This window comes from Siniperca chuatsi, linkage group LG9, assembly GCF_020085105.1.
Source record: "Siniperca chuatsi isolate FFG_IHB_CAS linkage group LG9, ASM2008510v1, whole genome shotgun sequence".
NCBI classification, from domain to species: domain Eukaryota; kingdom Metazoa; phylum Chordata; class Actinopteri; order Centrarchiformes; family Sinipercidae; genus Siniperca; species Siniperca chuatsi.
In genome coordinates this window covers 23,165,837-23,179,152 of record NC_058050.1, presented here as the reverse complement: position 1 = coordinate 23,179,152, position 13,316 = coordinate 23,165,837, and the positions used below count along the sequence as shown (strand labels likewise).

The following is a 13,316-nucleotide window of genomic DNA, read 5'->3' as shown; positions in this document are numbered from 1 at the left end:
ATTTAACATCACTTTGATGAATGTGCATCTAATTTGCATCTAGTGATCTTTGACTTGACCTTTGAGCTAACTTTAACATTAACATTGCCTGGGTAATACAGTGCATTACCTTGCTCTTATTCCAGTGTGATTAGGCTCTGACTACTAAAGTCATTACAATTTTAATCCACACTGTTTTGAGCTGGTTAATGTAAAGTGTTACCTTTAACATGTCATGCTTGATTTTAATCCTTTCTTTACCATTTGCTTCCACTAATGTAGAAAGCTGCAGAGAAACTCAAAGCAGAAGAACAGCAAAAAATGGCCAAGATGCAGGCTGAGTTAGACAAACAAAAGCAGTTAGCTGAAGGTCACGCCAAGGCCATTGCCAAAGCTGAGAAAGAGGCTCAAGAGCTGAAGCTCAGAATGCAGGAAGAAGTAAACAGGAGAGAAATTGCTGCTGTAGATGCAGAAAAGCAAAAGCAAAACATCCAGTTGGAACTGCATGAGCTCAAAAACCTCTCAGAGCAGCAGATCCAGGACAAAAGTCAACAGGTGGATGAGGCTCTTCAAAGCAGGGTCAAGATTGAGGAGGAAATCCGCCTCATCAGGATCCAACTTGAGACAACAGTAAAACAAAAGTCTACAGCAGAATCTGAGCTCAAGCAACTTCGTGATAGAGCAGCTGAAGCTGAGAAACTCAGAAAGGCCGCTCAGGAAGAAGCTGAGAAGCTCCGCAAACAAGTCAATGAAGAGACCCAGAAAAAGCGCACAGCAGAGGAGGAACTCAAACGCAAATCGGAGGCAGAGAAGGAAGCTGCTAGGCAAAAGCAAAAAGCTCTGGAAGACCTTGAAAACCTTAAGATGCAGGCCGAGGAGGCTGAAAGGCAAGTGAAGCAAGCAGAGATAGAAAAGGAGAGACAAATCAAGGTTGCTCACGCAGCAGCCCAGAAGAGTGCCGCGGCTGAGCTCCAGAGCAAGCACATCTCGTTTGTGGAAAAGACCTCAAAATTGGAAGAATCACTCAAACAAGAGCATGGCGCTGTCCTTCAGCTGCAACAAGAAGCAGCATCTCTCAAAAAACAACAGGAGGAAGCTGAAAATGCCAGAGAAGAGGCAGAAAAAGAGCTTGAGAAATGGAGGCAAAAAGCTAACGAGGCCCTTCGTTTAAGACTCCAGGCTGAGGAAGAAGCTCACAAAAAGAGCCTCACTCAAGAAGAGGCTGAAAAACAAAAGGAGGAGGCTGAGCGTGAGGCTAAAAAGAGAGCCAAAGCTGAAGAGTCAGCCCTAAAGCAGAAAGATATGGCTGAGAAAGAACTTGAGAGGCAGAGGAAGATAGCTGAGAGCACAGCTCAGCAGAAACTCGCTGCAGAACAGGAGCTGATTCGACTTAGGGCAGACTTTGACAACGCAGAACAGCAGAGATCCCTCCTTGAGGACGAACTTTACCGCCTGAAGAATGAAGTTGTTGCAGCTCAACAACAAAGGAAACAGCTGGAGGATGAACTTGCCAAAGTGAGGAGTGAAATGGATATACTCATTCAGCTTAAGTCTAAGGCAGAAAAGGAGACCATGTCCAACACAGAGAAGAGCAAACAACTTCTTGAAGCTGAAGCCTGCAAGATGAGGGACCTGGCTGAGGAAGCAAGCAAGCTTAGAGCCATTGCAGAGGAGGCCAAGCATCAGAGACAAGTTGCTGAGGAAGAGGCAGCTCGTCAGAGAGCAGAGGCTGAAAGGATTCTCAAAGAGAAGCTGGCTGCAATCAGTGAGGCCACTCATTTAAAAACAGAGGCTGAAATTGCCCTGAAAGAGAAGGAGGCAGAAAACGAAAGACTCCGGCGGCAAGCTGAGGATGAGTCTTACCAGAGGAAAGCTCTTGAAGACCAGGCCAACCAGCACAAGCAAGATATTGCGGAAAAGATAGTCCAACTCAAAAAATCATCTGAGGCTGAAATGGAAAGACAAAAGGCAATAGTGGATGACACGCTCAAGCAGAGGCGAGCTGTCGAAGAAGAAATACGAATTCTTAAGCTCAACTTTGAAAAGGCTTCATCTGGAAAACTTGATCTAGAGCTAGAACTGAACAAACTGAAAAATATTGCAGAGGAAACTCAACAAAGCAAACTAAGAGCAGAGGAGGAGGCAGAGAAACTAAGGAAGCTTGCCCTTGAGGAGGAGAAGAGAAGGAGGGAAGCAGAAGAAACGGTTAAGAAGATCACTGCTGCAGAGCAAGAGGCAGCCAGACAACGCAAAGCAGCCCAAGAGGAGCTCGACCGTCTGAAAAAGAAAGCAGAAGACGCCAGAAAGCAGAAAGACGAGGCTGACAAAGAAGCAGAAAAGCAGATTATTGCAGCCCAACAAGCAGCCCTCAAATGCAGTACAGCTGAGCAGCAAGTCCAAAGTGTCCTTGCTCAACAGAAGGAAGATACCATCATGCAGAAGAAGCTTAAGGAAGAGTATGAGAAAGCTAAGAATCTTGCCAAAGAGGCAGAGGCTGCTAAGGAGAAAGCAGAAAGGGAGGCAGCTCTCCTTCGTCAACAAGCAGAGGAAGCAGAGCGACAAAAGGCAGCTGCTGAGCAAGAAGCTGCAAACCGAGCCAAAGCTCAGGAGGATGCCGAGAGGTTGAGGAAGGAGGCTGAATTTGAAGCTGATAAACGAGCACAAGCAGAAACTGCAGCACTCAAGCAGAAGCAACAAGCTGATGCTGAAATGGTAAAGCACAAAAAACTGGCAGAGCAAACATTAAAACAGAAGTTCCAAGTGGAGCAAGAGCTCACAAAAGTTAAACTTAAGCTTGATGAAACTGATAAACAGAAAACTGTCCTGGATGAAGAGCTACAGCGCTTGAAGGATGAGGTTGATGATGCTGTCAAACAAAGGGCTGAGGTGGAGGAGGAGTTGTTCAAAGTCAAGGTTCAGATGGAGGAACTACTCAAACTGAAAATCAGAATCGAGGAGGAAAATCAACGCCTCATCAAGAAAGACAAAGATAACACACAAAAATTCCTTGCCAAGGAGGCTGACAATATGAAAAAGCTTGCAGAGGATGCTGCTAGACTTAGCGTAGAAGCCCAAGAGGCTGCACGCTTTAGACAGATTGCAGAAGAAGACCTCAATCAGCAACGAGTTCTTGCAGATAAAATGCTCAAAGAGAAAATGCAGGCCATACAAGAGGCATCGAGACTTAGAGCTGAGGCAGAGATGCTCCAAAGGCAGAAGGACTTGGCTCAGGAGCAGGCACAAAAGCTGCTGGAGGATAAACAACGAATGCAACAGCGTCTGGAGGAGGAAACAGAGGAATACCAGAAGTCACTTGAATCAGAAAGGAAAAGGCAATTGGAGATCAAAGCTGAAGCTGAAAACCTCAAACTTCAGGTTTCTCAGCTCAGTGAAGCCCAGGCCAAAGCTGAAGAGGAGGCTAAAAAATTCAAGAAACAAGCTGATCTGATTGCTTCCTGCCTTCATGAGACTGAAATAGCCACCAAAGAAAAAATGACTGTAATGGAACAACTGGAAGTCGCGAGACTGAATACCAGCAAAGAGGCTGATGATTTACGCAAAGCTATTGCAGACCTAGAGAAGGAGAAGGCTAGACTGAAAAAGGAGGCTGAAGAACTTCAGAATAAGTCTAAAGAGGTATTGTGTCAAAAATGGCATAACAGAGCAGCTTATGTCATTGTTAACTATCTGAAAACTAACACACTTCTTTCTTAAAATTTCCTTTATTCCTTTCTCTGATTATACTAATCATGAAACCATATCTTTGATTTTAAATAATGATTACATTTTTTTACAGTGCACTGTGCTCATGCAGATCACATCCTGAATGTCCCCTCATATCCTGGAATGTTTCTTCATTTTTAAGACATGCTTCGTATTACTTTCAGTTTCAAACTCCATTGCAATTCAGCTCCAAAATAAATTCAAACTACAACATTTGAAGTCAGATTGAAATGATTAAAATTATGATATTCCTTTAGCAATTTAGTGAAAACATTAAATTTAAGTGTGAGTCAACAATTAGAGAGAGAGAGCCTAGAATTACAGTACATACACCCACATATTTACCAGAACCCCTAACCTCTAATATGCCAATGCCAATAAGTTTTAAAGGAATGATCCACTGCATTTATCATTGATGGTAGCAAATTCTTGAATGTTATCTGTATTTGCAGGATAAAAAAACATTCAAACAATTAGTGGCTATAGTCAATCTCCCATTTGTTACAATGCCCAGTATTCATTGTAAATGCTGTGTTAAGAGATGCAGACACCTTCACCAAACATGCCTCCACCCCAGCGAATGTGTATTTGTCAGGCAAGCACAACTCTGCCACCAAAATTAACATGCTAAAACATTTGAGCCTGTCTGCCCTCCATCTGGCATGACCATGACATGCACTAGTGTGCGTCACTTGACACAAAAGTCACTCAACAGCCCTTACTTACTTGTTGACAAGTGTACGTTGGCTTCACCCACAACCTCCAGCCCCAGAATTGGGAGCATTGTTGGTATTATAATTATTCTTACTATTAGAATAAACAGAGGTAAAGTTGAAAAACAGTGGAGTATTCCTTTAATGTTTAACAATTTGAATTGGTTCCTTCCTAGAATCCATGCAAAGTGTTTATCACAGATCTAAGGGTATTATCCCTCTTAAAATAAGCATTATACAATGTGTCTTCCTAAATTATGTCCCTTGTCATTTAAAATAAAAATATATTAGGTGTGTCTGTTGTAACACCTAATAATTAACACATAAGTAAGTAAAGTTTATTTAATATAGCACCTTTCACAGAGCAAGGTCTTAGAGAGTAAAATTATAAAAAAATAAGACCATAAAAACAGTGAAAGAAACAACAATAAAACATAAGCAACAGCACATGAAATACAATTACTGGTATCCAATAGTAAACAATAAATTTGTATGCAGCAAAATTCCTTCACTGTTGTAACACATGAAATAACACAAAAAACGATCCAAAGAAGTGAGAGCCAGCAAAATAGTATTATGGAAAATAGCATTCGCCATAGTGATCAATAGAGTATGATTAATTTATTGTTACCATAATTTATCAGAATATCTTACAATTTCATTGTCGGCTTATAAAAGCTTTCATATTTATTTAAAAAGTATAGACTTTGTCGAATCTAGTTCAACATAATACATACTGACCGTGTCAGTGATTTTTTTGCAACTGGATTGTAATACTTGTAGGCATAGTAAATGTTCAGCGTCCTTTGTAATTCTATTTCAGTCCAGTGTGACCTCTTAATGAGCAGAGCTACCAGGAACTTCTGACAAATAGTAATATATTATTTTGGATTAACCCTTAGTTTTGCAGATACATTAAATGAGGTTATACAGTCAACTGCAAATAATAGTAGTAAATTACCTGGAGCATGGTCATTTTAATATTACTTTTGTAATCAATATTTTCTTAGAGTGAAGAAGTTGAATTGTGTGTATCATTACATATTTGTTACACACATGATGAGTCGAAGGTGATTATCAATTCCCAGAAGGTAATAATTGTGTCCTTGCAGACAATGTTCTGTCCCATTTCTTTTTGGCAGGACAATATTCATCAAAAATTATGTTAAAAATGGGATGAAGTTCAAGTTCAGGCTGAAGTCTTGTGACAGTTTATTCAAGTCAGTTACATTTTTACCTTACTTTTTTTTTTCATAGTTGAGGAACGTCATGATAATGGTTGTTCTGGACTGGAAAAAATTACACCAATGTGATGATGTTTTATCCTGAATCCTTAAAACAAGGATGCTAGAGGAAAAAAACTGCATCAATTTTGAACTATCATCCTTTAAAAGAAACTGCAGAAAAGCACACATATAGCTTCACTTAGGGATTATTTTTATCTCCATATGCATAAGCAGAGTGCATTGTACAAATCTTATCCATTACAAATTTAATGAACAATTTAGATACGTAACATAAGCTTGTTACATAAACAAAATATGTAAAGAATATATGTACCTCACCTATATACCTAACAAACTTATGTTTTCTATTTTTTTATCAGTTGGCTGATACACAGCAGAAACAAATTGAACATGAGAAGACAGTGCTCCAGCAGACATTCCTGACCGAAAAGGAGATGCTGTTGAAGAAGGAGAAGCTAATTGAAGATGAGAAAAAGAAGCTGGAGAGCCAGTTTGAAGAGGAAGTCAAAAAGGCCAAAGCTCTCAAAGATGAACAGGAACACCATAGACAGCAGATGGAGGAGGAGAAGAAGAAACTCCAGGCTACCATGGATGCAGCCCTCAACAAACAAAAAGAGGCTGAGAAAGAGATGCTTAACAAGCAAAAAGAAATGCAGGAACTGGAGAAGAAGAGACTAGAGCAGGAAAGGATTCTTGCAGAAGAGAACCAGAAATTGCGTGAGAAGCTGCAGCAGCTTGAGGAAGCACAGAAAGACCCAAACAAAGAGCTCATCCATGTAACAATGGTTGAGACAACAAAGAATGTTTACAATGGCCAAAATGCTGGTGACGTGGTAGACAGTGTGGAGAAGAGACCAGATCCATTGGCTTTTGACGGCATCCGTGATAAGGTGCCTGCAAGCAGACTTCTTGACCTTGGTCTTTTACCCAAAAAAGAATTTGACAAGCTGAAAAATGGCAAAACCACTGTGCAAGTGCTTGGTGAGACTGAAAATCTAAAAAGAATTCTTAAAGGAAAGAACTGCATTGCTGGTGTTTTGACACCATCTAATCAAAAAATGCCAATCTATCAAGCATCAATAGAGAAGAAGATTACTCCAGGCACAGCCATGATCCTTCTTGAAGCCCAGGCAGCCACAGGTTATATGTTAGACCCTATTAACAACCAGAAACTTTCTGTTAACGAGGCTGTCAAGGAAGGATTGATTGGCCCTGAACTGCACAACAAAATGCTTTCAGCTGAGAGGGCAGTTATTGGCTACAAAGATCCATACACTGGTGGGAAGATTTCTGTCTTTGAAGCAATGAAGAAGGGTCTGATGGAACATGATCATGCCATCAGAGTCCTTGAGGCTCAGCTTGCAACTGGTGGCATCATCGACCCTATCAATAGTCACCGTGTACCCAATGAAGTAGCATATAAACAGGGACAATATGATGTTGAAATGAACAAGATTATGGAGAACCCTTCAGATGACACAAAGGGATACTTTGACCCCAGCACTCAGGAACCTTTGACATATTCTGAGCTAATGGCAAGATGCACCACTGACCCTGACACCAGTCTGCTACTCCTGCCAATCACAGACAAAGCTGCTCAGTGCTCAAGTATATACACAGAGGAGGAGACCAAGGATGTGTTCAACAAAACAACTGTGTCTGTGCCATTTGGAAGATTCAAGGGAAAGACTGTCACCATTTGGGAAATAATCAATTCTGAGTACTTCACTGAGGACCAGAAGAAGGACCTTCTCCGTCAATACAAGACAGGCAAAATCACAATTGAAAAAATCATTAGGATTGTGATTACTGTGGCAGAGGAGAAAGAGAAAAAGAATGAAATTACCTTTGATGGTCTGAGAGCACCTGTCCCTGCCACTGAGCTCCTGGAATCCAAAATCATTGATAAAGACCTGTACAACAAATTGCACAAGGGCAATAAGACAGTCAAAGAGGTATCTGAAATGAAGTCTGTCCACAAAGCACTAAAGGGTACAAACTGCATTGCAGGTGTAGTTATTGACTCATCCAAGGAGACAATGTCCTTCTATCAAGCTATGAAGAAAGACATGATGAGGGCAGGGCCTGCCTTGAATATGCTTGAAGCCCAAGCAGGAACAGGCTACGTGGTTGACCCTGTACATAATCAGAAGTACACTGTTGATGAAGCTGTCAAAGCAGGTGTTGTTGGTCCTGAGCTGCATGAAAAACTTCTGTCTGCAGAGCGAGCTGTTACAGGATACAAAGATCCTTACACTGGAAAGACTGTATCTCTGTTCCAGGCAATGAAAAAAGATCTCATACCTAAAGAACAAGGAATCCGACTGCTTGATGCCCAAATGACCACCGGTGGCATTATTGATCCAGTAAAGAGCCATCGCATTCCTCATGATGTGGCCTGTAAGAGAAATTATTTTGATGACAAAATGAAGCAGATTCTGAGCAGTCCCACTGATGAAACTAAATGCTTCTTTGACCCCAACACAAAAGAAACTGTCACATACTCACAGCTCTTCAACAGATGTGTCACTGACAAGAAAACTGGTCTCCAGCTTCTGCCTCTCACTGATGAAGCAATCAATTCAAAGGAGGAGCTAATATACACAGAGGACCAGACAAAAGAGGCTATGACCCAGGCAACTGTGGAGCTTGACTCTGGACCATTTAAGGGCAGGAAGATGACCATTTGGGAAATCATCACCTCTGAATACCTCACTGAGGAACAAAGGCTTGACCTGCTCAGACAGTTTAGGTCAGGAAAGGTTACAATTGAAAAGATAATCAAGATTGTTATCACAATTGTACATGAGAAAGAAGCCAAGAATCAAGAACAGTCCAGCTTCAAGGGACTGAGAGCTCCTGTCCCTGCAGGCTCTCTGTATGATTCCAAAATCATTGACAAACCAACCTTTGACCTCCTTCAACAAGGCAAAACAAAACCTAAACAAGTCAGTGAGAATCCCAATGTCAATAAATACCTTCAGGGCTCAGATAGCATTGCTGGCATCTACCTGGGGCAGACAAAAGAGAAAATGAGCATTTATCAGGCTATGAAGAAAAAGCTCATCAGACACAACACAGGTCTTTCACTTCTGGAGGCCCAGGCTGCCACTGGGTTCATTGTAGATCCAGTGAGGAACGAGTGTATTTCAGTAGATGAGGCAGTGAAGTCAGGCCTTGTTGGTCCAGAGCTACATGAAAAACTCCTCTCTGCAGAAAAAGCTGTCACTGGCTATAAAGATCCATTCACAGGCAACAAAATCTCCCTCTTTGAAGCAATGCAAAAAGATCTTATCCTGAAAGAGCATGCCATGCCACTGCTGGAAGCACAGATGGTTAGTGGAGGAATCATCGACCCTGTAAACAGCCACCGTGTCCCAACTGATGTTGCATATCAGAAGAACATTTTCAGCAAAGAAATTGCCAAGACCCTATCTGAGCCATCTGATGATAACAAGGCTTTCTCAGATCCAGAAACTGATGAGAATGTTACCTACAGACAGCTTAAAGATAAGTGCCAAAGAGATCCAGAGACAGGCCTGTACATCCTCCCACTCTCCAAGGCTCAGTCTCCAACTGTTGTGGAGAAAACATACCTCTACACAGAGGAACAAACACAGAGTGATCTGACAGACACCCAAATTGACATTCCATTTGAGGGCTTTGCTGATAAACCAACAAACCTCTGGGACATCATGAACTCAAATTTGCTTCCAGAGCAGGAGAGGCAGAAGCTCATGGATGAATATCGCTCTGGTAAAATCACTAAAGAGCGGATGATTATCATTATTATTGAGATCATGGAGCAGAGAGAGATCATCAGAAATGATAGTCCACTGTCATATAAGACTATAAGGAGAAGGATAACTATTGAGGAGCTCTACAATGCCCGCATCATTGACTTGGAGACATACAACCTCCTTAAACAGGGCAAGAGGGACATCCGTGACATAATGGAGATGACCAGTGTGAAACAGTATCTCTATGGCACAGGCTGTGTTGCTGGGGTCACAACTGACTCAAGCTCCAAAATAAGCATATACCAAGCAATGAAGAGAGGTTTTATTAAACCAGAAATAGCCCTCAGCCTCCTAGAAGCACAAGCTGCTACAGGATTCATTGTTGATCCAGTTAAAAATGAAACACTCACGGTTGATGAAGCTGTGCGTAAGGGTGTTGTCGGCCCTGAGATCCATGATAAACTTCTTTCAGCTGAGAGAGCAGTCACAGGATATAAAGATCCATACAGTGGGAAAATCATCTCTCTTTTCCAGGCCATGAAAAAGGATCTCGTTCCAGAGGATTATGCTCTGAAAATGTTAGAGGCACAAAATGCCACTGGTGGTATTATTGATCCTGAATTCCAGTTCCACCTGCCAGCAGACATTACCATGCAAAGAGGTTATATCAACAAGGAAACCAACGAGAGGCTGACTGACGATGTTAAAGGATTTATTGACCCTGTCACTGAAGAGAACCTGTCATATGCACAGCTGCTCAAGAGATGCAAGTTAGATGGTGGGTTGCGCCTACTCTCCCTGGGAGACAAGAGGCTGATGTTCAAGGGTCTGAGGAAAGAGATCACAATGGAGGAGCTGCTCCGCTCACAAATTATTGACCAGCAGACTGTCACTGAACTGAATGAAGGTCTTATTTCAGTGGAGGAGGTTAGCAATAAACTATCAAGGTACCTTGAAGGCACAAGCTGTATTGCTGGTGTATTTGTAGAGTCCACAAAAGAACGTCTATCAATTTACCAGGCCATGAAGAAGAACATGATTAGGCCAGGCACTGCATTTGAACTCCTTGAGGCTCAGGCATCCACAGGGTATGTCATTGATCCAATCAAAAACCTCAAACTGACTGTCAATGAAGCAGTGAGAATGGGAATTGTAGGACCAGAATTCAAAGACAAGCTCCTCTCTGCTGAGCGTGCAGTGACAGGATATAGAGATCCTTATTCAGGCAAAACTATTTCCCTGTTCCAGGCCATGAAAAAGGGGCTCATCCTGAAAGACCATGGTATCCGTCTCCTGGAAGCCCAGATTGCGACAGGTGGAATCATTGACCCAGAGGAAAGTCACCGTCTGCCAGTTGAGGTGGCCTACAAACGTGGGTTCTTTGATGAGGAAATGAATGAGATCCTGACAGATCCATCTGATGACACCAAAGGCTTCTTTGATCCCAACACTGAGGAAAACCTAACCTACCTCCAGCTCATGGAGAGGTGCATCACTGATCCCGACACTGGCCTAGTGCTCCTGCTACTGAAAGAAAAGAAGCGGGAAAGGAAGACCTCCTCCAAATCCTCAGTTCGTAAACGCAGAGTTGTCATCGTAGACCCAGAGACAGGCAAAGAAATGACTGTGTACGAGGCCTACAGAAAGGGACTAATTGACCACCAAACCTACCTGGAGCTTGCTGAGCAGGAGTGTGAATGGGAAGAGATCACAATGACCTCTTCTGATGGTACTGTCAAATCCATTATCATTGACAGGAGGTCAGGGAGACAGTATGATGTTGACGATGCTCTTTCACGTGGCCTCATTGACCAGAAGGCTCTTGATACATACCGAGCTGGAAACCTGTCCATCACAGAATTTGCTGACATGCTCTCTGGAAACATTGGAGGCTTCCGCTCTCGCTCATCGTCCTTTGGATCCACCACTGGTTCCACCACTGGTTCCACCTACTCCTCTCCTATGAGCCCCATACCCTCCATTAAACCACCTGCAGTCATATGGAATGACCCAACAGAGGAGACTGGCCCCATAGCTGGAATCTTAGACATAGACACACTGGAGAAGGTGTCTATCACTGAGGCCATACACAGAAACCTGGTAGACAACATCACAGGCCAAAGATTGTTGGAGGCCCAAGCCTGCACAGGAGGAATAATTGACCCCACAACTGGGGAGAGATTCTCAGTTACTGATGCTTCAGAAAAAGGCCTGGTGGATAAAGTCATGGTTGATCGCCTCAACCTGGCTCAAAAAGCATTCAATGGATTTGAAGACCCCAGAACTAAAGTAAAGATGTCTGCCTCCCAGGCTCTAAAGAAGGGCTGGTTGTATTATGAGGCTGGGCAGCGTTTCCTTGAGGTCCAGTATCTGACTGGTGGACTTATTGAGCCTGATGTTGAGGGCAGAGTGCCACTAGATGAATCTATCAGGAAGGGCACAATTGATGCCCGCACTGCCCAGAAACTGAGAGATGTCAGTGCTTATTCTAAATATCTAACATGTCCAAAAACCAAACTGAAAATCTCCTTCAGAGATGCCATGGACAAAAGCATGGTCGAGGAAGGATCTAGTCTAAGGCTTCTGGAGGCCTCCTCACAGTCCAGCAAAGGCCTCTACAGTCCCTACAATGTCAGTGGCCCTGGATCTGCCTATGGCTCCCGAACTGGCTCAAGGACCGGATCCCGAACAGGCTCCAGGAGAGGCAGCATTGATGCCGGCTCTGGCTTCAGCATGAACTTCTCATCTTCCTCCTTCACATCCTCTTCAACTGGCTACAGCCGCAGATTCTGATTAGCTAGTTCTGTTTTCCTAACAACTTGTGATTAAGAACCAACAATATTAATGCACTTTACAGTTGCATTTGTCACAAGAAAACATTGTTACAGCAACAAAGAAAATATAATTTATTTATTCTGCCCTGCATGTGGTCACATCAAGAATTGCCTAGGCTATTGTTTTTTTTTCATATATAACAGATGTCTAAACATGTGCCTCATATATTGAGACATAACCAAGCATTTTTAGATATACAAAATATAAATTTTCCTTAGTACTGATTACTAAGTCAGTTTATACTTTTCAAAGCAAAGCATGACATTTCTGCTGTTTTAAGTGAATTTATAGTTTTCATTTTACACTTGTTAAAAAGTTGTATACTTGTGCTTTCTGAAACTAATATATACTGTCAAACCGAAATATTTTTCCAGTATTCCTTGTTTCCTTTGAAATTCAAGAATATTTGTCTATTTTTTATCTTTTTCAACAGTACTACTTAATGAGATACTGGATGTCAGCTTAGTTCTAATGTTTTTAACAGACTAAAATACATAGATGCCTTCAAATGTTTGTATAGAGTATGGGCAAATTTTGTTTTTATGCTAACTAGCTAAATAATATATCCAGTAAGAATACACCTGTGAGACACTACAAAATGATACACTACAGGAATACAACACTGAAAAGAAGTGCCAGAATTAAAATTATGCAGACTGTTCTGAAACCAGTTTTACATCTGTCGTTACTTTGTACTTATGCCCTTTTATATTCAGTGGACTTTTGCATTTGACTTCATTACACCATTGTTTTATACACTCCAAGTTTTGGATTCTTTATATTCACCATCAATCAAGTGTTCCTGGTAAATCCCAAGATGATGTCAGACTTGATCCTGCTCTCCCATACAGACCTGCCTCCTGTTATTTTGGTTCTTGTAAGTTGAAATTAGTTTTTTTTGTTTTCATTATGTTTGTTTTGTTGTCTGTTTTCTTCAGTTGATTTTGATCACATCTCACAGCCTAAATTATGCCATTTTTTCCCCTATCCCACACACTACCTGGTGATATCACTAGTGAACTATCTCTATTAAAAATTATCATTACTGCTGATTGACAGTTTTTTGTATCCTGTTGTTT

General features: G+C 41.8%; 1 protein-coding gene across 22 annotated transcripts in view; it reads left to right on the top strand.

Moving 5' to 3' along the window:
- Positions 1-13,316, top strand: part of plecb (plectin b) — a 130,856-nt gene that overhangs the window by 116,441 nt on the left and 1,099 nt on the right. For 20 of the 22 annotated variants that reach the window (XM_044209200.1, XM_044209217.1, XM_044209199.1 and 17 more), the window contains 2 exons: positions 262-3,615; positions 6,022-13,114. In XM_044209200.1, coding sequence (XP_044065135.1) covers positions 262-3,615; positions 6,022-12,195 — 9,528 coding nt within the window. In that variant the 3' untranslated portion in view covers positions 12,196-13,114. The remainder of the gene's footprint in view (positions 1-261; positions 3,616-6,021; positions 13,115-13,316) is intronic. The other 2 variants (XM_044209216.1, XM_044209215.1) reach the window with 1 other exon arrangement.